This window comes from Sylvia atricapilla, chromosome 12, assembly GCF_009819655.1.
Source record: "Sylvia atricapilla isolate bSylAtr1 chromosome 12, bSylAtr1.pri, whole genome shotgun sequence".
NCBI lineage: Eukaryota > Metazoa > Chordata > Aves > Passeriformes > Sylviidae > Sylvia > Sylvia atricapilla.
The window spans coordinates 4,342,824-4,367,476 of record NC_089151.1 but is presented as its reverse complement, the minus strand read 5'-3'; the positions used below and the strand labels follow the sequence as shown (position 1 = coordinate 4,367,476).

The following is a 24,653-nucleotide window of genomic DNA, read 5'->3' as shown; positions in this document are numbered from 1 at the left end:
CCTGTCATAAACCCAATATTAACTGCAAGGGGTGGTTTTGCACCAGGGAGCCCTTGCTTGGGGAGCCTCCCACCAAAATCCTGCTGTGGGCACCAGACCCTCCTTGGGAGCAGTTCCCATGCTCTGAGCTCTCTGAAATTGCTCTAAGCTGCTGCTGCTCCCAAATTCACTGGTTTTCCCTCCTGGTTGTACTTCAATACGAGGCTTTGCAGGCAGGATCTGCCACATGACTGCCTGAGATAGGTTTGTCTGGAGAGACTGCAGTGTCTGAGAATGAAACTTCTTTTTTTTTTTATTATTTGTAATCCCTCTTGCTTTCAGCAAAATTCAATGAAAGTGCAAATGAGCTGATGAAATTCTGGTTTTCTGTCCCACTGTGAATCCAAGGATAGTTCTCTTGCCCTAAAGTAAAGTGGAGGAAATGGGAGCAGTTTTTACTTAAAAACATGTAATTGAGCTTAAACTTTGTACAGCAGCAGATCCTTTGGCTGCTGGGGGAGTTTTTCTGCCAGAGACTGTGGTGTCTGTCAGAGTGTTTGGACTCTCCTCGGGAAGGGGATTGTCTGCTGTGAATTCACAGGGTCATGGCTTCATGGGGTGGTTTTAATTTTGTCGTGTTCTCAGCATCCGCGTCTATTTTAATTGGCAATTAAATTAATTTTCCCCAAGTCATCTCTGTTTGGCCAGTGATGGTAATTAGTAAGTGACCTCCTTGTCTTTATCTTGTCCATCTTTCTCTCCAGTTCTGCTGAGGAGGGGCAGGGAGAGGGTGGCTGGGTGGGAGGTGGGAGCAGCCCAAGGCCAACCCTTCACTCTTGCTTTGGCAAATAGTGCCCCACGACTCTTTTTGTGCCTTATTCTGTTTGAATGATTGAGACTTTGGCACTGTTTAATTTTTAATCTAACCCATCTCATCAATATTCATCGTGAAATGAAGTTGTAAATTCTGGAAACAGTGATGGTTCTTTTTTTCCCTGTGGTGTTGTGCTTTGGGATTGAATCCCAGTGAATGCCCAGAAAGGAAGGATCTCCACAAGGTCCTCTGTCTTCATGCTGGTCTGCCTGGAGAGAGATACACAATTTGATGAAGAGGATTTCTGTGTCACTTCCCAGGAGTGCTGAGTGGGCCACCCACTATGAGACTATTAGGAGCAGTTATAGAGATTTCACAGTCAGGAAGAGTTTTAGGATTGGCCATGAGAGACTCTGGGATTGTTTCTCTTCCTTTAAAAACAAAGACCTAATACAGGAAGTTTATACAGTGAATTTAAACAATTATGCAGTGTTTTATTTTGTAGTAAAACTCCATTGTTGTTGATTTTATGTAGTATCACCGTCTCTAGGGTTTTTTTCTGAAATTGTAATGGAGTTTTTAAAGATCCAGTGGAAGTGAAATGTAAAATAAAAATAGTGAGAGCATACAGGTAAGTGAGAAGTCTGCAGCAGCAGTAACTCAAGGAGAGGGTAGAGAATACAAAGGAGGTTGTCTGCAGAAAAACCTTTCACATGTAAATACATTGTTCAGCAATGTCAAAACCTGAAAAGTTCGTTTAGCAATTGCAAGCTTGTGGTGAAGATCTCTTCCTCATATAGCTGGTAGTTAAATCACTAATATTTTATTCAGTATTTTGTGCAAAATTACTCAGAGAAGAAATTTGAGACGAAGTCTCAAATCTTTGTGCTTTAGGGACATTCTCCTCTTTATGCCAGCTTTCCACGTGAAGTGAAACAGGATTATGGACTGCTAATGTTCAATTAAATGTTCTCACAATGCTTAGATACAGTGCAGCTCACCATGAACTGTGTGACAGTCTTGGTAGAAAGAAATGTTAGAGTTTGGTTTTTCAGTTTTACAGAACTTTCGCAGTAGCCTGGGGCTGAATATTCTGTAAACAACCAGTGCTGAGTGTAAAGATGTACTGAATATCTGCAAGCACCTTGCCACAGAAGAGCCTTTAGAGACCCTGGGCTGTGATGAGGAGCACAACAAGGTCTCTATTGCCACTGCTCAGCTTGTGGAGCTGCGTGTGGATTTGATTGGAGGGATCACAAAAGTCTCATGCCCAAAGTGTTTTGTTTATCTGCTACCCAGTTAGAGTGGTCAAAGCCTCTTCATCCTTCTGAAAGTACACATTCACAGGTTTGTTTATGAGGAAGAGTCAGAAAAATAGAGAACTTCTTTGAAAGTTTTTTTTTTCCTTTGAGAGACACTTCTTCACAAATTTATAAACAAGCTAATAACATAACAGCTTGTAACATCTGAAGCTTGCGTTCCAAAGTGAGTACTTATAACATGTTTTTTTCCTTTTTTTCCTATTTTTTTATTTTTATTTCACCCCCAGTGAAATTTGATGACTGCAAAGGGAACAACAAATTGAACTTTGAAGTTTCTAACCCAGACTTTACAGTGGAACTTGATGGGAATTTGGTTGCACTCAAGAATGTGTCAGAAGCTGGCAAAGCCTTGTTTGTCCACGCGAGGTCGGAGCACGCCGAGGATATGGCAGAAATCTTTATTCTTGAAGCAAATGAAAAACGTGGGGCATTAAAGGTAAGATAAATACCAAAGATTGAAGCAAAACAAAAAAAAAAGGGCCAAGGAGATGCTGCTGCTAAATATTTACATGTGTCACCTAGGATTGTAGGCAATTTTAATCTGTTAGCAGAGATCAAAATCAGTCTTGGGTGCAGATATTGCTGTATCATTTTATTGCTTGGTTTAATTTGTGATGCAGATTTCTCGGGTTTTGGAAGATGTATTACATCTTCAGGTGTGGATGCTAAACATTCATAAAGAGTTTGTTCAAATGAAAGAGCCCAAGTATTAAAATTGGCTGCTTCTTCCAGTGTATGTTATGCTAGGTAATCACAGTTTGGCCACAACTAAAAAATGGAAAACCATTCTTTAAATGTGTAATTTAGAATTTACAGAACCTTCATGTTTTGTTCCAAGTCTAAGTATGTGGGAATGTGTAATTTCAATTTTCATATTGGTCTGGTTATCTGACATTGTTAGGTGGTAAACTGCTGAAACATCTGCACACAAAGAGCAGCATGTGTTTACACTCTGTCTCTGTGACTCTGGTGATTTTTGTTCTGCTCTGTCCACTGAAAGTTTTATCCTTTCTTTCCCCCTCCTGAATTTTAGTGTAAAACAAACCTCATCCCTTGGGGGATAAGGGTAATCCAGAAATTGCTTGAATTATTTACTTCACACCCTTGCAAGTAACAAAAGGAGATGTGAGGCAGCCTTCACCTCTGTGTCCTGACATTTAGGAGAGAAGCAGCCACGGCAGTGGCTCACTAGACAATTAAGCCTGGTACCTTTACAGATCTATAATTTTGCAGAAACTTTGATAAAAATGACTGATCTACCGTCTTGATTTGGCATTTAGACATTCAATTGCCAGCATTCTCATTATATTCCCAACAATATATTAGTATAACTTGAGTCTTCCATTATAAAAACAAATTATCTTGAGGAAGAAAGGCTGAACAAACTTCTGAAAGTCCATGGCAGAGGAAAGGTTTTGCTCTGCACTTTAGGCAGCACACGATGTGAATATGGATTGCCAGTGGGAGAGGAAGAACCAGAATGTGTAACTGCAGAAAGCTGATCAGAACACTGAGATGGAATTTAATTTTATTTAAATATGCCGTTTCTTCACAAAATTAAACTTTAACACAGTCATACTTGAAGGAGTGTCTTACGTGGAGGAGCTGTGAGTTTAGGACCACAGACTGCCAAATTCAAAGTGGGAAAGCCACACTTGCAGGAGCAAGCTGGGCACTTGGCTGTCCTGTGCCTCAGACTAGCAAGCCTTGCTCCTTCTGGTGCATTTACAAGAACGTTCAAATGGTTTCATTTTGAAATCTTAGGAGCAGTTTCAAAATGGGGATCATCATCCTCTGGTTAGAAGTTACTAAAACTGCTGAGGAGTTTGTGATGTCTCTGACAGGAGGTCTGGAGTTAAACTTCAAGGGATTGGTTTATGTGTGAAGATCTGACTCTCTGAGAATCACATTCTGAAGATTTATTCTGGTTTACTTAGAGAAGCAGCCCTTCGATATCTGTGGTGGGAGAAATTCCATGGAAGCTGCAATGTAAGGGAAATCTTGTCAGATATTCCATGGAAGTTACAATCTAGGAGAAATCTTGTCTCATGAGTAGGAATTACAGTGTGTGTATTTGCACAGACTATGACAAGCTCTGCCAAGGTTCCTACCTTCCCCCTTTATGTCCTGTTTGGGTTCTGGGGAGGCTCCCCTCAGAATGTTCCAGCAATATTAATTGGTGCCCAGTGTTGAAATCTCTCTCCAGACTACGTTTGAAAGCCAGGGCTGATCTGGCCCCACTCCTGGATTCTGCTCCAACCACTTTGTGTTGCTTCAGAGAGAGAAAACCAGTCTAAATCAGGCGTGTTCTGCCACTTGCAGCCTTTCCTCACAGGTGACAATATCACAGCATCATTCAACCTACATTCATCACCCCTTTCTGGATTTTGGTATTCAGCCCATAACCAGATGATCACCCATGTGACGTGGGCTTTAGTGTCTGCAATGCCACTGTGAGTTACATGATGCCTTAATGTGTCCTGGGAAATCCATCTGGTGAGGATCACCCCCTCTCCAAGGGGATGTAAAAATCTCTGGGGTTGGCTGTCCTGCTCTGGCCTCACCCAGTCCTCTGTCCCTGTTAAACCAGTGTTCCTTCCCAACATTTTCATCCATTTTCCGATTTTAAACACCACACAGCCAGTGTTGTCTTTCTGTTTGTCATACTCGAGAAGGATATAAAGACTACAGCGTCCTATCTAAAGTGATTTAATGATAAATTTGAACTTAATCCTGTACTTTTTGCAGTCTAAATGTGTCAGCACGGAAACAGCAGAACTGCTCCATCTGTTTATGCAAGGAGCCTTGGCTAAGAAATGCTCAGATGGAACCTTAGTAATTCAGCATAATTCTGTGGGGTTAAGATGAGCACATGCTGGAGCAGTGCTTAGCATTCAGTACTTAGAGAACAGTACCTTGTCTAATTAGAGGATAAGTAGTTCTTAAGTATTTCGCCACTGCCAGCAACTGCCATTTCTCTTCTGAAAGCATGTAACCTACATCTGTGAAATCCTATTGTTAATGTTGCTAATTGCAGATTCCCAAAATGTTTGGGATGGCTCTCAACAATGATCTCTGATGTGCTGACTGGCAGTTCGGAGCCTCGGAACAGAGTGTAGCTCCTAAAACTTTCTGATTGCTACCAACCATACTTTGGATGAATATGGAAATTATCTAGAGGTGCAATCTGGAGTGTGCAGAAAAGCTTTTGGTATTCTGTTGGTGAAGGGGTGAAGTTCTTTCCTGCTAAAGATAGGGGATGATTCCAGCTGGCCTCACCCATCCGTCCTATGTGATTAACTAAATTAACTTCGTGGCCAGAGTAGAATCAGTGGCTGTTGGAATATCAAAACTATTTAACTGTTATTTGCATTTGAAGGGCCTGTTTTTCTCCTCTTCTGCCAAAGGCATAATAGACCCGCAGAGCCTGCAGCTTTCCATCCAGGGGTGGCCATGGCTTTATATGGGCAGAGCTGGTTCCATCACAGGCCAGCTTGGCCATGATCTGATCACACCATCTCCTGCAGGAGCAGACGCTGCATTGCTGCTTTTCCTGATGTCTGCATGTCTAACATACTCCAAACTCCACGAATCTCTGCCTACAGATATCCATAGGTGCAGAAATCTGTCCATCTGATTCCACATCAGCTTCCAGATCAGACTCCAGCTGGAACTGCTTTCTGCAGCCCACTGGATGTGCCTCCTCCTTCCCATGAGTTTGGATAGATGTACTGGTCTCTATCAGTCTTGACAGAGGGGAATATTCCCCAAAATCTTCTGCCATTTCTGAGAGGCTTTTCAATGTGAGTGCACAGAAGAGCCTGTGGAAGGTGTTAATAATTAACTCTTTAACAGTTATGTGCCTGTACAGACTTGGAGCCCGTGAAAAATCAGTGCTCAGTCAAAAATAGAAATTCTACACGCATTCCCCATGTAGCAGTGCCAATGAGCAGTGGAACATTCCCCATGGAGCAGCGTTGGGATGTGCCCTGCTCTGCCCAGTGTTTGCTTGATGCCCTCTCACACAGTCAGGACTCAAGTGCTTGGGGATATTGAGGAAAAAAAGAAATGTTTTGATTCACCCAGGATTCCTCAAATGAACTTTGGATTCATTCTGAATAATTCAGAGAATTGCTAAGCCTCAAATCCCTAATGGAAAAATAAATCACTCATAAACCCTAGTTGGGGAGAAAATGGCTGAGCCAGTGACTGGCAGCATTCTCTTTTCTTTTTTTTCTTTTTTTTTAAACTGGTGTCCTGTCCAATGCTTGATCCCTGCTTTGTTTTATGGAGAAAGTAGGACAACTGAAAGTTGGAAATTTCACTTTGTCTGAACACTTGTCCAGACATTAGTGGATTTATGTATTTATTGCAAGAGTCAGGTTTTGTGGAAGGCAGAAAGCATAGCCAGGCTCTATCTGTAGAGCCTCATAATAAATGGTGAGCTGCAAAAGGTGGCAAGCTGGGGCTTGAACTGTGTCCCCCAAGGCTAAATAAAATGGTGTCTGCTGGTCCTGTTCCCCCTCTGAAATCTAATGCTGGTTTTAATGAACATACCCTCAGTGTACTGGGAGCTAAAAGGAAACCTTGGGACACAATCTGTCTCTGCCTTTCTGTGTTGGCAGCCTTTATTTTTTTTTCCCTTCCCCACAGCAAAGGGAGTTATTTAGAACTTTTATTTGTTACACCATTACAGACACAGGGTGAGGGGTGGAGGGGAGTGAGATATCAAGAGTCTGGCACCAAAGCAGATAAGAGGGCAGGCAGATATTCAGAAATTCCAGGCTGGTAGTAACTTCGCTGCATGGTGCTCAGCAGTCTTCCATACAGAAGGATGAAATGATTAAATAGAAACTGTCAAAGCCTCAGGACACATTTCAGGCACTAGATAGAAAAGGAGCAGGAGAAAGAAAAGGAGAGATAAGAGTGAGGAGCACACCCTGAGACAGCATGTTGCAGGCAAAGTTTAAAGCCATCTCCAGCAGCAGCTCAGACTGAAGGAAATGAAGTTGCCCCAGTCCTGCTACTTTGTCCAGTGCACTTTGTACCAGCCAGGGGCTGGGCAGAAGCTGCTGGTTTTTTTTTCCCTTTGTCAAAGCACTGCTTTGACCAACATCAGCACTTGGCTGTGCTTGTTACAGCAGGGACAGAGCCTCAGCAGCCTGGCCAAAAACTTCCCGAATTTTCTGATTCCTACCAAGTCTCTGCCTGCATGGATACCTTTTGGGCAAGTTGCTTTCTGTCCATGTGTGTTTCCTAAAGTATCAAACAGAAATAATAAAACTAAGCTGCTTGGATTTAAACCTTAGCATTTCTTGTTTGTGTCTTGCTCTCTGCTTATCCCCCACAGGATAGAGATTGCAAATATTATGGATATGAGATAAAAAGTGCCTACAGCCTTAAATCCTACATGTATGGCTTTCTGCCTTGAAACAGATGATAACGGATCAATAATCTTATTATGAATCAGGATTCTCTCACAGCAGAAAATATTCAGGCAAGGAAGTGTGAATAGCTGAGTTTAGTCATCTGGCAATTCAATAAGTTATTTGGAAAATAAGATCAAGAATCAGCCCCTCTGATATAGCAGGCAATCGTTCCCATTAACGTATATTAGCATTTTTCTGTTTAGAATAGAATTCCAAATAGGCTGAAAATGACTGTGCAGAGGTATGGAGATGGACTCTCATATGAGATATTGACAAACAGGCTCAAAGAGTTCCATGTTATTAGATTTTGCATATAGCAGTTGCTGCAGAAAGGGATGCACTGCATAAATAAACCACCATATTTTGCATTTAATTTTCAGGCACAAAATAGAATAAGTCACAGGGGGTGCATCAATACCTGTGATACGTTTGAGTTATTATACTGATCAAAACTGTGTATAGAATATCATTTCCAGCAAAGCTGGGGAGATCCCTTGCCTTCAGATATTAAAGTGTCCTTCAGGCATATAAAGAAGGATTTTCTTAAAGATCAAACAACAAAAAGAAAGTAATTTTCCCACTGTTGTGTTCAGTTTGGCAGAAAGTTTAACATATTAACATTCTCCCAGCTATTAAGTTATTAAGTTGTTATCACTCCTGTTACTTTTGTTATCGCACTGCAAGCACATATTGACTTGGAATTCATGCATAAAAAGCTGAGGCAAAAGTGATCTTAGAATTTAATACCTGTGTATTGGTGGCATTTTCCTTAATGAGTTTTCCCTGCCATAATCACCATTGAATAGATGCTATTCTTTTTTTTCTTTCAAAGTCTGCAATGCTACATTTAGGGTTTCACAGAACACATCTCAATTAACGTCAATGAAAGCAAGAGCCTGTTCTCATCAATGGGTCATTCTGTAGTGTCATTTAGCTGCCTTTTAAACTATATTTTTATAAAAATCCCCTGTGCAGGCCACTTGCTGTCTCAGAAGCAACAAAGAGCTCCTTTTACATCAGAAATCTCCTTAACCTCACTGTTCCTTAGAAACTCCAGTCACCTATTTTCCCTTTTTATCCCCCAGCCTGATGCAGGAGCTGCTGAAATGATGGTCCCAGAGGGTTTTAGCTCCAGCCCCTGGAGCAGGGGCTGTGCCTGGCAGGGCTGTGTGGCTGTGGCTCTCCTGCCCCATTTCTGGGCACCTTTTGGGTGTCCCCACCCAGAGCAGCTCTGAGCTGATGGACACCCACATTTCCTTTTAGCTCAGCCTCCACTGCCAGGCTTGTGCTTCCTGAAGCCTGCACTGAATTCACCCTTCCCAGCACCAAGGAAATGCAGGTTTCATATACACTGGCTTTGGAGTTTGCTCTGACAAAGATCCATTTATCTGAGAATTATTATGGTGCCAAGAGATGTGGCAGTTGCCATAGCAACAATTACATATTGTGTTGAATACCAGAGTAAATGCTATAAAGAACAGGAGCCACTGGTGGTTTTCATTAATTTAATGTTCCTTTTTCTGGACAAAGTGTGACTCGTAAGTTTATTCACTGTGTGTGTAAGTGCTTAGATCAAATGTGTGGGCTCGCTTTCCTCCTCTTTCCCTCAGTGTGCAACTTCAGCATGTAAATGAGAAGGACTCGGTTATTTAAGGAGAGAAAAATGGTCTTATAGACTGGAAACATGAATAATTGCCTGTGGAACAAGAAGGTGTTAACTTCCGTGAGTGTTCAGTGCCTTCCTCTGTGAGTAATCTACATTCAGATTCTCTGTGAGCTGGGGATGTATTTACCCAGGAAAAGGCACTTTGTGCTCCTCAGCAGCAAGCAGAGCTAAGGATTGAATGTGTTTAGCAGCGATTCAAAGGTGAAATTAGATTATTTTTGAGACAAACGCAGACCTTGTTAATGATTTCAAATTATTTATAGACTGATGTGAAATGACAGGCAAAATTCTTTGTAATGAATGCGTTTTATTAAAAACCAGTTATAAACAGAATTCTTTTCAGCCCTGAGCTGCATTTAGGCAGCTCAGTTGGTTCTCAACTATTTCACTATGGCTTGATGTGCTTCTGGTGGAAACTTCAGGTTTTTTGTGGAAACTCAGAACCAGATGCAGTTCTGGAATACACCAATTTTACTCTATTTTCTTTTAAAACACACTGAGGTCTTATCCTCCATCCATACAGCCTCTTCACAACTCTTCACAAACCTCAATGAGAGCAGTTACTCAAGGGTTGCTAAAGTCTTGTATTTGAACTAAAATTCATTCTGGCCAAGAAAGTATCTATTTACTTCTTGTGGCTAAAACATTTTACAAGCGTTTGAATGGTCGTTTAGTGATCTGAAGATATTTTGAATTTGATTACCTTCTCTTTCTGTTCTACATTAACTGTCCTTTATCCATAAAAAGAAAGAATCCTCTAAGTGTTATGGATGAGAGATAAACCATCATGCATTGGCATATAATTATTTTTTCAAGCATTTATTGTTCTGACTCCAGCCTGGGAGTTTTCTGGAACAGACAAAACTGTGCCAATCCTGTGCCTTAATCTTCAGAGATTGATGGAGTTCTGTGGAAACTCGTGCCAGAGGTGTGGGGGACATTTAAAGAAACCCTTCGTGAAAGGTTTAAATTTAAAATTCATGTAGTAAATGAGGATATAAGTAAGAAAGCAAGAGGCTAAGCATGATTTAGTAGAACATTAGGCAAGATCATAAAGGATAAGTAGATGTCTCTTAGGAAATGTAATATCTTTCATTTACAAAGTGGCTTTCATCCTGTAAGTTCCTCAAAGTGCAACTATTAAGTTGTGGGGATGGAATGTGTGTGTGCGTGGCTTAATACAAACATCTCTAAAAAGAGGCATTTGCATAGATATCTTTATTTTTGATACTTATTTCATAATACTTTTACACATCAGGATAAGAACTGAGTTTTCTTAAACAAAGGATTAGGGCAAAGGAGCTGGCAATTTTGATAGGATATGAGAATTGCCATGACAGCCTTAATGTCCTCAAATCCATCAGGAAAAGGATATGTCACAGAAGCCAGAAGAAGGTGTGAGGCTTAGGGCAGAGAAGAAAAACTGTCCATTTATTCCATGGCTATTCTTCCATCTGGCACCAGGAATGATGCAGTCAGTGCACCACAACTACCCCAGATCCACCTGAGAGCTCTCAGATTTATTAAGGAACAGAGACAATTCCAAGAGGAAATCAGACTAAGTTGTGCCCAAAACATAGACAAATCAGACACAAAATATTACTGATGTTTTTCCACTATCAGCTTCTGCCTCATCTTCCAGAAGCAGCATGGGTTTGAGAAAGCCCCAATAGGAGAAATTATTCACATGAAAAGATGATTTTCTGAGTAAGAGTTTAGTGATTTCTCTCCAGTGGACACACCAGTAATAATCCCTAATGAATGCCCCAATGTTTCCATGCTGATTTTCACAATCCTGAAGGAATATTTATTATGGTTATTACAGTAACACATATCTCAACACACACCTTAAACCTTTAATGGAGCATCACAGAATAAAAATCTTCATTTGTCCTCCCCCAAGGATTGATTCTGCCATTGCAAGGACAGATGGCTCCTTTTGGACTTAAAATTCCTTATTTGTTGATCATTACAATTTTGACGCTTTTATGATTATTTCTTTGCATCTTATTTTGCAGATTTTTTTTTTTTAATACCTAGAATAACTTGGCAACTTGAAGAATGACAGAGTTAAAGCTCAGAGCAATTTGTTGTCTTCATAATAAACAACTCTGCTAATGCTTGCAGTCATCTTGGAGTTATTAATCATCCATCTCCTCACTTATTTCACCACCAAATCAAACTGAATAACCTTTGCATTAAGCAGTTGATCCGTCTGAGAAAAAAAACCAGTTTTGCTACTTGTTTTATGCAGTTTCTCACTGAGAGGTCACCTGGGGTTGTGATTGCATAGGAAAAAAGTGCAAATGCTTAACTACATTTAAAATCTCTCTTATGGTACCAGTGGTGCTGCAGAACTACTGAATATTTGATGTGGCCAGGTAATGCCAGGGCAGTGTGGTTTGGTTTGGTTTGGTTTGGTTTGTCTCAAAAAGGGTCAAACCTGTGACATTTACAAACCTGTGTGTTTGTAAATGAAAGCTTGGGGTCTTATTTTTGTGTGTGTGCGTGGATTTCAGATCAGATATATGTTCTATGAATATAAATGTGTAAATGACCAGATGATATGGAGCTTTAAGGACCCTGCTAATAAGGAACATCACAGACTTCAGCATTTTCATTCTCTCCTGATGGACAGAATCTTTTCAGAACTATTAGAACAAGTGTGCAAAATACACCCATCAGATGAAGATTTACAGTTTGCAGACTTATTGATGATAATCTATGCACTATTAAAACCCATAAAAATCCAACTTATCTTTCTTTAATTCTTCTTAGAACCCATCTGATGCTGTGTGTTAAATTACTGAATGTTTCCTGGGCTTTTATTACAGTATTGAACACTGTTGCAGTGTATAAAGATTTATCCTCTAATCACCAGGAGGAAGGTGATAGGACAGGGTGGTGGTTTTTGTTGTTGTTGTTGTGGGTTTTTTTTTGTTTTGGGTGGGTTTTTTTTTTAATGAGGAAGACCAAACCAAACTTTCATTCTATTGGCTCAGAATTTTTTTTGGTCCAGAGATTTCAAGGGTGTGATCCCATGAAGAACTGGGAGATGATGAAAGCTTTATACCTTTTTCACTGATATCAGGGTGCACTGGCATTACCTGAATTTGTGACCAACCCCAAAAAGAATACTAGCAAGAAATCAGCTTGTGTTTGCACTGCTAATGCAGCTGAAAAGGCTGTATCAAAATGCAGAGGGCTCCCTGCAAGGCCAGCAATGTGGAGAGAAAGCAGCACCTCACCTCTCTGCAACAGGGACCTCAAGTGCTCTCCAGAGTCACATCCTTCTGATTTGGATATTATTGAACTCATGCTTTAAAAATATCCAATAAATACAAAAGTCCTGATTGGCTGACAAATATTATGCATTCCAGTTTCTCCTCTGCACAGAGAGAATATTCTCATACCTGTGACTTTTTCCTTTTCCCTGAACATGAAATAAAAAAGTCAGCTACTTCTGCTTGATAAGAGACTCATGACTGCTGAAAGACTGTGCTGGTGACAAAACCCCTGGCAGGAGGGCTGAGGTTACTCAGGAATGTGCTCCAGCCTGGCAGCATCTGCGAAAAGAATATTCACTAAATCTGTTCTTATTGCTGCTCTTGCTGCAAACTCTCAGCTCATGCTGTAGACAAAGATGACTATTACACTAATATTCTGTGTTTGCTCTGGCATACCCTAATCCTGCCAGTCCTTTGCAGCAGAATGGTCATCTAGAAATAATAAAAAAACCTCTTACATTGAACTTCTGGTTTAGGAGATGGGGTTTTCTGGTTTGTTTTGGTACTACCTCAGACTAATTCAGTTCTGTCATTGATTATGTCAAAGGCCAAACCTCCAAACTGGGACTTTCATTTGAACTGGTCACATGTATTTTAATTCCAGTATGTCTTTGGAAACATTACTGATACATCAGTGTGGAATATCTTGCGGGAGAGACTTTAACACACGTTCTGTTCAGTGCTAACATTATAGTTTTGTGTTGCATCTATAATAGAGATGTAGGAATGTATTGGTTGGGACAAAGAAGAAGAACAATATTTGACAGCTTTTCAACACAGTCATGTTCCTGCATGACTTAAACCTTAAAATTGACACAGTTGGTTCTTCTGTCCACTCTGTTTCAATAACTACTCCAATTTGGTACTAAAATTTTTATGTTTGTCCCCCCTTTGGTTTTCAGGGGAGGTGAATTGTTTCAGGAGCAGGTCAAGGGCAGAACTGGCAGCTGTTCTGTGGGTAGCTCAGACACTGTGTCCTTATCCCTCATTTGGATGTGCAGGACATTTCTGACTTTGTTTGCAGAGAGCTTCACTTTCTCTGTACTGCTGTATTGTGTTGTCCTTCCATAGCTCTCTCTCTTTCCCTCTGCTCCCTACAAGTTTTGGTCATTAAAGCCAGAACTGACCCTCAAAATTGACTCTCAAATCAGGAATTCAGGCAGAGGTAATGGGAGGGGGGCTGTTAAAACTTCAATTTAAAGATTAAAAATCAAGGCTGGGGAGATCTGGCTCAGAATTTAGCTCACATCTATAACACTCAAGCTCATCACTGACAAAGCTGCACGAGTGTGTGAGCAGTGCTGGGAGCTCTAAGTTACAGGGTTGATTTTAGGCCTGATTATTCACAAAACCGTGTAATTAATCTGTCATAGGAAAACACAGCAAGCAGTGCACCAAATGCAATCCCCATTAAGTCAACAGGAGTCATTCCACCAACTTTAATGAGCTTTGAATCCACTCATAAATCTGCTGTGAGGAGTGTCCAAATCAAAATTTATCTGGGGGTGACCTTGATGTTAATTGTTAGTGCTTCCATGTTGTTTAATTGCCAGGAAAGCTGAATGCATTAGTGGGACTATCATATGGCATGGTCCTTTCTATTGGATACTATTAGCATCAAGTTGATATATGTAATATTAATTGTGCATAATGTTAGTGGGTAGTCACAGTCTGCCAGTTATATTTTGTGTCTGTGAAACAGGAAAAAAAAAACCTCTTCAGTTATTTTTAATGTTACTTCTGCCTTCAGCTGAGTCCCTGCAAAATTAATGTTTTTTTGATCAAGCAGCTCTTCAGAGGATCTCAGAAGTTTCACATTTATTCAGTGGCTTTTAATCCCAGATTTTGTGTACTGTCTGTAATTACTTTAAAATTATATATCTAATTTGTAAATAACATAAAGGAGGTTCTGTTCCGTCCTATGATGTTTATTAAATTTAACATCTGCCAGAAAAGTTCAATCATCTGTATCCCAAACGGAAATGTTTCCTTCTTTAACGTGTCATATTTAATTCAATTAGAGGGAAAACATGGGGAATATATTAGAAGTACAAAAGGGAAAGGGTTCCTTTAATTTTTGTCTACCAAACAGAAGAATTGATGGTTTACTTGAGGGGCATAATTACTATAGCTTCCAGTGGTATAAAAATATGGGAGAGTTTTAGGTGGAGGACTGGGGGAGAGAAATGATTGGTTTTGTTTAATGGCTTTCCAAATTCCTTGTCAGTGCTGGTAATTATTGTGTCTTTTCTTTTTGTTGGCACTCAATGCATTAGGCTGCACTTAGGATCATTTTATTAATGGAAAATATGTTTCTGAACAATTGTGAATTAGATAAGTGGCTTGATTAAAACTCATTCTTTAAAACTACAAAATGAGAAAATAATGTGAATTAACCCCGAGTCTAGACAGTGGGGAGATAAAACTCTGGTTTCCAGTGAGGGTATGTGCTCAGCAGAATGAAGGGAGAGCAAACCCCTCCAAAATGAAGGAATTTCTCCTTCATTTCCCTGCAGTATGGAAGGCCTGAGAAAGATCATGGCTTTAGGAAATACATGCAGGAAATGCAGTAAAGAGCTTCCAGAAGAAAACCCAAGCTGGGCAAAAGGAAAAAAGTCTTACTCCTGGCAATCTTCACTTTGATACCTCTCTGTGTCTGGTCCCTGCAGAAATTGGAGTTATTCAGTGAGCACATTAAAGGTGGGGAATTTGAATGCAGGGTGATGAAACCTTTTGTCTTTGCTGTTGGAGACTCAACAATGCAGAGATTGAATTTCCATCCCAAGTGCTTAGTGGGTGCCAGGTGAGCTCAGCCCAGGGGCTGGTGCAGTGGCATCCTCCAGGTCTGGAGGTGCCCTGCAGTTCTCCAGGTGCAGCTGCTGCCTTGGCTCCTCCCTAGGGAGAAAATAAAATAAGGAATTCAACTCAGACCAGGATACCCAAGCAGATCTTTGCCTTTTTACCTTGTGCTCATCACCAGCAAATTTCCTCTGATCTTTGGCACCCCGTTAGCACCATTATTATCTAGTCCGAGGAGACTAATTTGTAATCCTCTGATAACAGATTTATATGTGTGAAGTGTATTTTTTCAAAAATATCAGTGGAACTGTGATGGAATGCTGAGTTCTGTGGGACTCATTTAAGCAGATGTCTCTCTAGATGTATTTGAATGTGCTACATGGATTTTGTCTCAACTAATAAGCATGAATTATGCATTTTTAAATGCTTCTTCCATTTATCAAGCCTAATGTTGTTTAAAAAAGTCTGAAAACCAACAAACAAAAACTTTAGAAGATTTTCTCTAACTTTCCCCATGCTGTAACTTTTACCATGGGATGAAAAATACCTTAATTCACTGTAATAATTGTCTTATAAAAATAACACACTGAGTGTGTTTTTCCACCAGAAATTTTCATTTTGATTCTTAATATTTCATATCTGACACTGCACTAAATGAGAACACGGCTTAACAGTTGATATTGATTTGCATGTCATTTTTTTCATTTCACTTTCCTATTCAAAAGGAATCAGTGCTGACAAGTTAATGAACTCCAGCTACAAATGCAGAGATAAGCCACAGGATAGGTTTAGTACCTGCCTTGTTCTAATTACCAAAGGTTTTCTTTAGGTGACTGTTTCATGTTCACTGCAGGGGAACTGGAATAAAGTGACTGTCAACAAAGCAGACACCTGGAAAAGTGACATAATACACGGCTATTTATAAAACCTTTAAGCAAATCTACATCAATTTATCCCAGTATTTTTAAGTCTTTAATATTTACAGGTGGAATACAGTTAAAATGAATGTACAATGAGTCCTGGGGCACTATGTTGAATAATGATTCATAAAACTATGGTACCTTATATCACCTATTTTTAAATTAACTTTTTTTTTTTTTTTTTTTTTTTTTTTTTTTTTTTTTTTTTTTTTTGTATAAACTAATAGCTTTGGACAGTGGTAGTAGAGATCAGGACTGTAGAACCAGCTCTCAGAACATTTTTTTTTTCCTGAACTTCTTTCCAGATATTTTGCCCATGATGTGCTTTCAATTAATATACCTGGCATCTAAGAAGTTATTCCAAGTTTGTTTTGGTGTCATTTTACATGGCTAAAGTGGTGAATGCTAAATTGGTGAATGAGATTCAATTCGTATTTTGACTAGTAAGTCCTGCTGCTGGGAGATATGAGCTGGTCAAATCTTGTTCAGAAATGAAATCCTATTTTGTAGCCTTAAGGGTAGATTTCTTCTGAAATACAACTTGAAGGTGCTTCCAGAAGTACTGTAAAACTGGAAAATTGAGTTTTACATTGAAATCAACCCGTTGTGTGAACAACTCTGAAGTACCTTTAGTGCTTTGGAGGAGGAGCAGACTGTGGAGCTGCTCTGTGGTGTAAATTTACTAGAAGGTAATTCTCCACCACCTGGGACTTTTCCATCAGACACTTCCTGCACTGCCAGCAGTGACAGAGATAATTAATCTGGCCAGGGAATTTGGCCACTGAAGCCACTTGTGGACTTTTGGAATTAAAGCCTCTCCAAGTGTTTGCATGACTAACAAGCCATGCAGAAATGGAGTGATGGAAGAGAGACAAGCCCTGGATATTCACTGGCTGGGGCAGCAAATGTCTGTGGTGACCATAAAAGGCAGGGAACAGGATGTTCCTCCCTTCCCAGCCTGGATTCCCTTTGAGAAGGGCAGGGTGGGGAGGCCCTGGTGCTCTGCCCTGGATTCCAGCTCGGTGTTGCTCTGGCAATGGGAATAAACTCTCATCTCTGGGGAATACACTGATGGTATTTGGCCAGCGAGAGCAGTGGCATAAACACAAGTTGAAAGCTGGATTTACAGAGCTGCTCTTGCACAGTTGGAGACACCAGTTCTGCCTCACTGTGGGTGCTGATGGTCACAGAATGTCCTAAATTGGAACTGGGATCATCAGTGCAGCTCCTGGCCCTGCACAGGACACCCCAACAATCCCCCCTGTGCCTGGGAGCATTGTCCAACACTCCTCCAGCTCTGAACACAATGGGCAAAGACAAGGAGCAGTTGTTCCTTGGCTTCAGAAGGCTCTGATTTTGCAGGAGGAGGGAAAGAGAAGTGCAGCAGAAAAAGTACCTTTTCCTGTCTTCTACCCCAAAGAGAGCTCAAAACACAGCTAAGGAGACTCAGCAGCAATGACATTTATTAAAGATGAGGGGCTGAAATGGGCAGCCTCTGAGATCTAAAATGTTTCAGATCTCTCCCCAAAATTATTATTCAGCTCTTGCATGAGGATAAGTCTGATGAAGGATTCATTTCTTTGTCATTTTAGTATCATTCATGTTTTCCTAACAGGAGAGAAATGTGAAATAACAAAAAGATTGTTCTTTATTGCAAGATTAAAGTTTCAAAAGCTTAAGATTTGAACTTTACTTAAATCTTTTGAAGAGGCTTGAAAAGCTATTATGCAATCACATCTTTCATTTCAGCTCCAGTTGGAAACAATACAATCAACATAGCATAAAAATATTGGTTTTATCTTGTTTCCATTTGTGTTGCAAGGGTAAACATCTCACAGGACTTCCAACCTAAATTTGCAGGCGCGAGAATTTTGTGATTATTCAGGATAAGCTTCAGACAAGCCTATGAAATCCCAGTTATTTGTTTGGTGCAAATGCAGATTTCCTCTCTGAAGTGTAACCATGCCTGACACGAGCAGAGAGTTCACTCGAAGTCTTTGTTGTTTCTGAAGTAATGAGAGTTTCAGTGTATTTCTTGTATTTTTTTAAGAAAGTTTAAATATCATCTCAAGGAGGTGGAGATGGACACAGAGCTGTCAGAATTAAAAATGACTGACAGGGAGAAATTTTGTTTGCATAAATTTTCTAGGAGAGAAATTGGGAAGATGGGAAGACAGGTAAGGGACAGAGCAGAAGAGAAGTGTAGGATCATAATGAAATAAAAGTTGTGACAGACAGAAGGGGTAACGCAGAGCCCTAAAATTAAAAATAAAAGGAGGGAGGAGAAGAGGGAAGAAGTAGATGGATGGAAAATCAGAGCTCAGGAAGAAGAAGAAAAAAAAAAAAAAAAAAAAAAAAAAAGAAAATACTGCATATAAAATAATACTGTGTCTATTCTTACAGGTTTCCTCAAATTGTTTGTGCCCCCTCCCTCTGTTTTATTTTTCCTTTGCAGCCTGTAGCATGAGTCTCATAAAACTTCACTAAGATTATAATGCAATACCTTGGCACCAATCTCTCTTGTTTATGTGTCCATTAGTTCAAAGCCACAGACAGGCAATTTATTGGGTATGAAAAATGTCACCTATGGCACCCTCATTTGCATCTGAAAATTGATTTTTGTCACACTGGGATTTTAGGACAACCTTTTTTGGCAGCCAACATTGCCACAAAGCATAATAAAAATAATTATGTGACCACAAAAGCAGGTGAGGTTCACTGTAAGTTTTAAGTCTCCAGGGAATTGCAGTTGGCAAGGCATTATTGATGAGCTTCTGATCCTTCTTGGTGATTAAATACTGACACCTAAACTTAAAACATTGCTTGAAATTGCCAGGAAAGTGGATAACAACATAATGGGACTTGATAATGTTTACTCAAACATTCCAGCATGATAGCAGAATATTAGTGGTGTCACTTGAACAATTGAACTATTAATTAAGATTTTTTTAAAATCTGATAATTACTGAGTTATGGAATGTTTTCTAAGGAAATATTGTTGAACACCTTTTGGGGCTCAGTTAAAACATGTCACCAGCTTAGCAATTTTGCATCTGCTAAGTCAATTCATTGATTCATTTTCTACTTTCTGATGTGTTTGGCTCTTGGAGCTTGCCAAGCTTTTGTCTCTCACTGGTGTGATGGTTAACGTACACGGGAAGGTGTCATTTTCCATTGTGATACTGAAAAACCCTATTAATTATCAGTGTTAAGTTGTTCAAACACTTTCATTAGTTATTTTGGCAAAACAGTTCCCCAGGGTGAGATATATTTATATAACAAATTCCTCTAAAGCTGAATCAACCATAAATGGATTATGCAAACTTGTTTCCCTTCTTGTAGATAAATTGTTTTACAGCAGTGTTCATTATGACTAAGTCCTTTGCCCACTGTAGCACTTAATCAGCACAGAATAATCTACAGCTTCGGTTTCAATGGTAAAAAGGAACCATTCTTTAATATGAATCCAGTTTTTAATCTTAGCCCAGGATGCTGGTTCTTCTATTTTTATTTTTTTTATGCCTGATTTAAAGCACAGGCAAAGGGTGATGATTTATAAGAGCTCATACTCCTTAAAGCAAGTTTCTGTATGCAGTTATGAAGGCAACAACGTGCTTTTGAAAATGGATGAGCATGATCTGACTGAGATGTGCCTTGGAGAAAGGATGGAGACAAAAAAGTGATTCTTTGGCATTTAAGAAATGTGTGACTTTTTATACAAACACAGCACGCAGTGGAGAAATTGGGGTTCTGTTAAAATATAAATTGATGCCTTTGTTTTCTAAACAAGTTTATATTTAGTGTTTGAACAGCTCATTAATAACCCTTTGGCATGTGAGTGCACTCTGAGAGGTGCCCAGGGTGGGACAGCACTCCTGGCTGGTTCCTTTGCTGGGATTTATGAGACAGAGCATTAAACAGTAACCCAGGACTGCACACCCATATTTCACACCCACTCAGGGCTGTCTCTGCCAGCAGAAGGATTTGACCTTAATCGTGGGTTACTCACAGTCCACTCAAAACTAAGCCTGCTTTAAATCATGGGTGGCACAAATATTTTGCTCTGGAGTCAGGCTGCAGCTGCCAGGCGCTGGCTGTCATCTGGGACCCGCTGGCATCTGTTCCCAGCAAAGATGCCAGCCTGGAAAGTACCAGGGAAAGCCTGGGAGTACCAGGAAAGTCAGTCAGAGACTTTACCTAATTAGCAGTGGGAATTGTTTCTGTCACCTATCACTAAAAGTCAGACCCAGCACTTTTATATTTGCTTGTTGCACTAGCATTCAAAACAAAAACAAAAACAACAACAACAAACCCAAAAAACAAAACAAAAAAACCCCCAACAACAACAAAAAAACCCCAACCAAACCAAACAACAACAGCAACAACAACAACAAACCCTCAGAGATATTTTCTTCTTTGCAATTTGCAAATGATTTTTATTGCCCTTGCACTCTGGGTTCAAATTTTTATTGGGGAAAAAAAAATCGTCTGTTATTGTCAAACTTTTTTCTTCACTCTTTCAGCACTATTTCCTCCTTCAGGATTTGTTAGGTTCAGTCTTCTGGACTCTGGCTGTATTTTGAATGTGGGTTTTATAGTTGGTAGAAATAGCCAGGATCACAGTCTGGGTGTGCTCAGTAACATTGTTTGTCCATATTTGGTTCTCTTCAACTGAAAGGACCAGTCTCTGCTGGTAAAATTCTATATTTAGTCTCGAACCAATGATTTCACTTTTGTAAATTGTTGCATCCAATAGAGAGGAAAAATCATTACCATCCGCGCAGAAACACTTAGGCAAATACAAGTGGTTCTTTTACAAAGTTGAAAGCGAAAATGTGTGAGTTTCCAATTCTCTCATACTGATAGAATCAGCCAAAAAATGGCTCTTGTTGTATTTTGTATAATGTACACTGAAATACCAATGAATACTTTTTTCAACCTTATTGAATGATACCAGGCTGTTACCATCAATATGAACACTTGCTGTATTGCCTCTATTTATTTGCTTGCTCAAAACTCTATAATGAGAAAAATAATAGTTTGCTTGAGCTCCCATGAATTTTCTGACCTACCCACCTATGTTTTAATCTAGAAAAGTACTATTCTGTGGAAAGTACTAATCAACAGAAGCATTTCCATTGCATGGGTTCATTCTCCACAGCATGACTATTCCAAACCTCATTCCATCTTTTTAAAATTTTAGTTTTGGCTTTGTAATTTATACCATTACTCCTCCAAGTGGCACAGGCATCACTTCCCGTCAAGTCATTCAGATCACAGAGATAACCTTTTTGTTTTCATCTTGTGCTCTAAATGTAATAAATCAAATCCTTGCCAAAAGCAAGTTCTGAATTTTATATCATGAAATTTGCATTTCATGCTCTGGTGCTTATTCATAGGAGCCATCCAATCTGAGAAGACAAATACTGCCACATGACTTGTGTAACTAATACAGACAAATGTTTCCAAGCAACTGCTTGAGCAATCTGAAGATCAAAAATTACTCATCTGAAAAACTTGCGTATAATGGCAGATAATGTATTTGTTCACAGATTTCAGGGTCTGCTAATGGACAGTTTGTAAACTGAAACAGGACCAAAAATGTATCAAATTAGGAATGCTGCAATTTATTAACTTGTCTCCATTAGGGAGCTCCAGCAAAATAAGGCTATTTTAGGCTAAGGAAGTCACACTGCACTTCACTGCTCTGTGCCACGATCAGGCAAGAGCAGCCAGACCCTCAAGCAAAGTGCTGAAGGTTTGGTTTTGGAGCTGGGATAGCAAAGGGGAGGGTGTGAAGAAAGTTGAATTCATTTTCCTATGTTCCTTGGAAATTCTGCACTTTCTAGTAGCAGCATGCTGTGCCTGTTCTGACACACACAGAGGCCTTGGTCATGACTGGAGGCAGGACTGAATGAGAACTGAAGAATCCATCTTAAAAATTCTTAGAGACATTTAAATGCACTCCACTCGAGGTTCTTCTGGGGCTGGCTGCATGGTGGATAATTAGGAGGGGTAGAGAAATATTGCTGCTGTAGCTCAAGCTGTGAGAACCCAGGTTTTCAGTTCTAGAATCATCCTGTTTAAATTCCAGCATGTCAATAGAGGCAGCAGACATCACAGGTCTGGCTTTAATGACTTCAGTTACTTTGGGAGCAAGAAAATGCATATAGATAAAAATAGAACTTATCTGACAGAACTGAACAATTATGAAATACGAGCAAAAAGGTAAAGGGGAAATAAAGGGGTGGATAATCTCCTTTGGTCAGAGCCCAGGCTTTTGAATGTATTTGAATGTATCATTTCTTCCCCAGAAACACACTGGATTAGAAATCGAGAGCTGAGCAGGGTTTTCAGATCTGTGGAGTGCTAAAATAACAGCATTCACTGCAAGGTCTGTGGGAGCAATTATTAGAACAATAGAGAACCTGTGTCTCCTCAGTCCCCTGTGGCTGCTGGGCTGCCTGTCCCTGCTCAGTCACTGCATTGGAGTTAACAAGGAGCACTGGAGAGCTCCAGCCCTGCTCTGACAGCTTTGAGAGCATCATTTCCTTTTAATAACCTTGGATTCTGCTTCCCACTGCTCAGAAGCACAGAGTGGGAAGCCCATGGCCAATGCCACAAAAAACAAGTAGCATTGGAGTTGCTAGGCAAATGACATGCAGGGAGTAAGGCTGGATCTGTCTTCTCTTGGCCAGGAAACTTTAATAAAACCTGTTTACTTGGAGTTTGTGTAGGTGGGGACTGTCCTCATACCACCGAGATGCTCAGTTAAAGGTCAGCAGGTGTGAACTAAGGAATATAAATATTTCTGTGCTCCTCTGGCTGCAGGTTGTTAGGGCAAGATGCTCAGATTCGAACATGTGAATTGGAATGATTTACAGTTGGGAGCTCTCATGTTACATTTCATGTATTTTAAAGTGTACTTGGCTTTAGTTTCAGCAGTTATAATCCAGAAAAAACATCTTCAAACCATTGTAAGCTATGACTCCTGCCATTTTAGGCTCTTCTCCCTGAAGTATGTGGCAATTAATATTGTTAGCAGGTTGATGTTACAGCTCATGAATCATTGATCTGTTCCAGTACAGCAATTAATTTGCCTCTGATTCCTGACAGGTACACTCTTTGAATTTCCTGAAGCAGACTTAATTGCCAGCATGTGATTAAGGAGAAATGTGAGAATCCACAAAGATGTCCAAGCCTGTGTCTGGGTCTCCATCTTGCATTTTTTGAGAATCTTCCGCAAAAGAATCTGTGCTTTGATTTCCCATCCCGAAACAGATACAGCAAAACCAAAACAATGTTGCTATTTCTAGCCAACATATTTTATAAATTCTGCAGAAATTTAATCTAGTAGTCAAATTTGAGTGAATAACTGAGTTTGGTTTTTTTAAATGTGTCTTGGAATGAATACTTTTTAAGACTTGCTTTGTTGCATGTGAAGTTTTAGACACCTTTCATCTAAGCCAGAACTTCAGCTGGGCGCTCTCTTCTTCAGTAACACTGTGAGTCTTTGAGACTGTCCAGACTAATGAAAGGTTTAGAACTGAGGCATTGTCCTGTGAATTTAATTGGGTCGCTGTGGTGGGAATAAATAACGCAGGGCATGTTTAGGTCTTGTGTTCTCACCTTTGAAAAACGCAGCCAAAGTGCCGCAGAAGCCCGGCAGCGCTCAGGTGATAATGAAAAGCTGTCCACAAGGCACTCCAGCACTGTCTCTTTATTGTGCCACACCAGAGTTAAGCTGCTGCTGTTGGGCAGTTGCTGCCTGTTAATTTGTGTTGAAGAGTAAAACTACAGCCCGAATTGTGAAGTGGATGAATACACTGTGATTCCAGCTTTTTCTGGACTCAGTTAATGCCCTTTAATTAATTTGTTCCGAGTGTAGCTGGCCCAAGCAGTGAAGTGGATTAATGCACTAACATTTCTTCTCTCAACCAAGTTCGAAATGCAGCCTGGTGACTGAGGAGCTTTGCTGCAGCCTGGATCTAAGTGGGCATTTTGTCTTCATCACAGAGCACGGCTTCATTTGTCAGTCTGGCAGCTCCTGGATGGGGAGCTCAGGAATGCAGCTCTGGAGGGCACCCTGCATGCACAGCCAGGCCTGATGGAATAGCCCAGATTTTACTGTCATCATCATGCAGCCCTGCTCAGCTGTCTTGGGCAAAATTATTTTCCTCCTAGGAGTTGGTAGAGCAGGAAAGGAGGGAGGAATTTGTGCAGGTACATGACTGTAATGTTGCACGTGCAAAAGAATGTTGTTAGGGTGGACATGATATACAGAGTGGTATGATACAATTTTTTAAAAAAGTGTTTTAATTATAGTCGTATGTTATTTTTACACAGTTTTTATTAAGTTTAAAGGTAACTTTGAATTAGCTATAAGGTTCTAATAATTATTTTATTAATTAATAAAAATATTATTTATTACTTCTGT

At 40.1% G+C, this 24,653-nt stretch overlaps 1 protein-coding gene across 3 annotated transcripts in view; it reads left to right on the top strand.

Annotated features, from left to right (window-relative positions):
* The window catches only part of CDH13 (cadherin 13), a 444,776-nt gene that overhangs the window by 153,473 nt on the left and 266,650 nt on the right, over window positions 1-24,653 (top strand). For all 3 annotated transcript variants that reach the window (XM_066327533.1, XM_066327534.1, XM_066327532.1), the window contains one exon: window positions 2,343-2,551. In XM_066327533.1, the coding sequence (XP_066183630.1) occupies window positions 2,343-2,551 (209 nt within the window). The remainder of the gene's footprint in view (window positions 1-2,342; window positions 2,552-24,653) is intronic.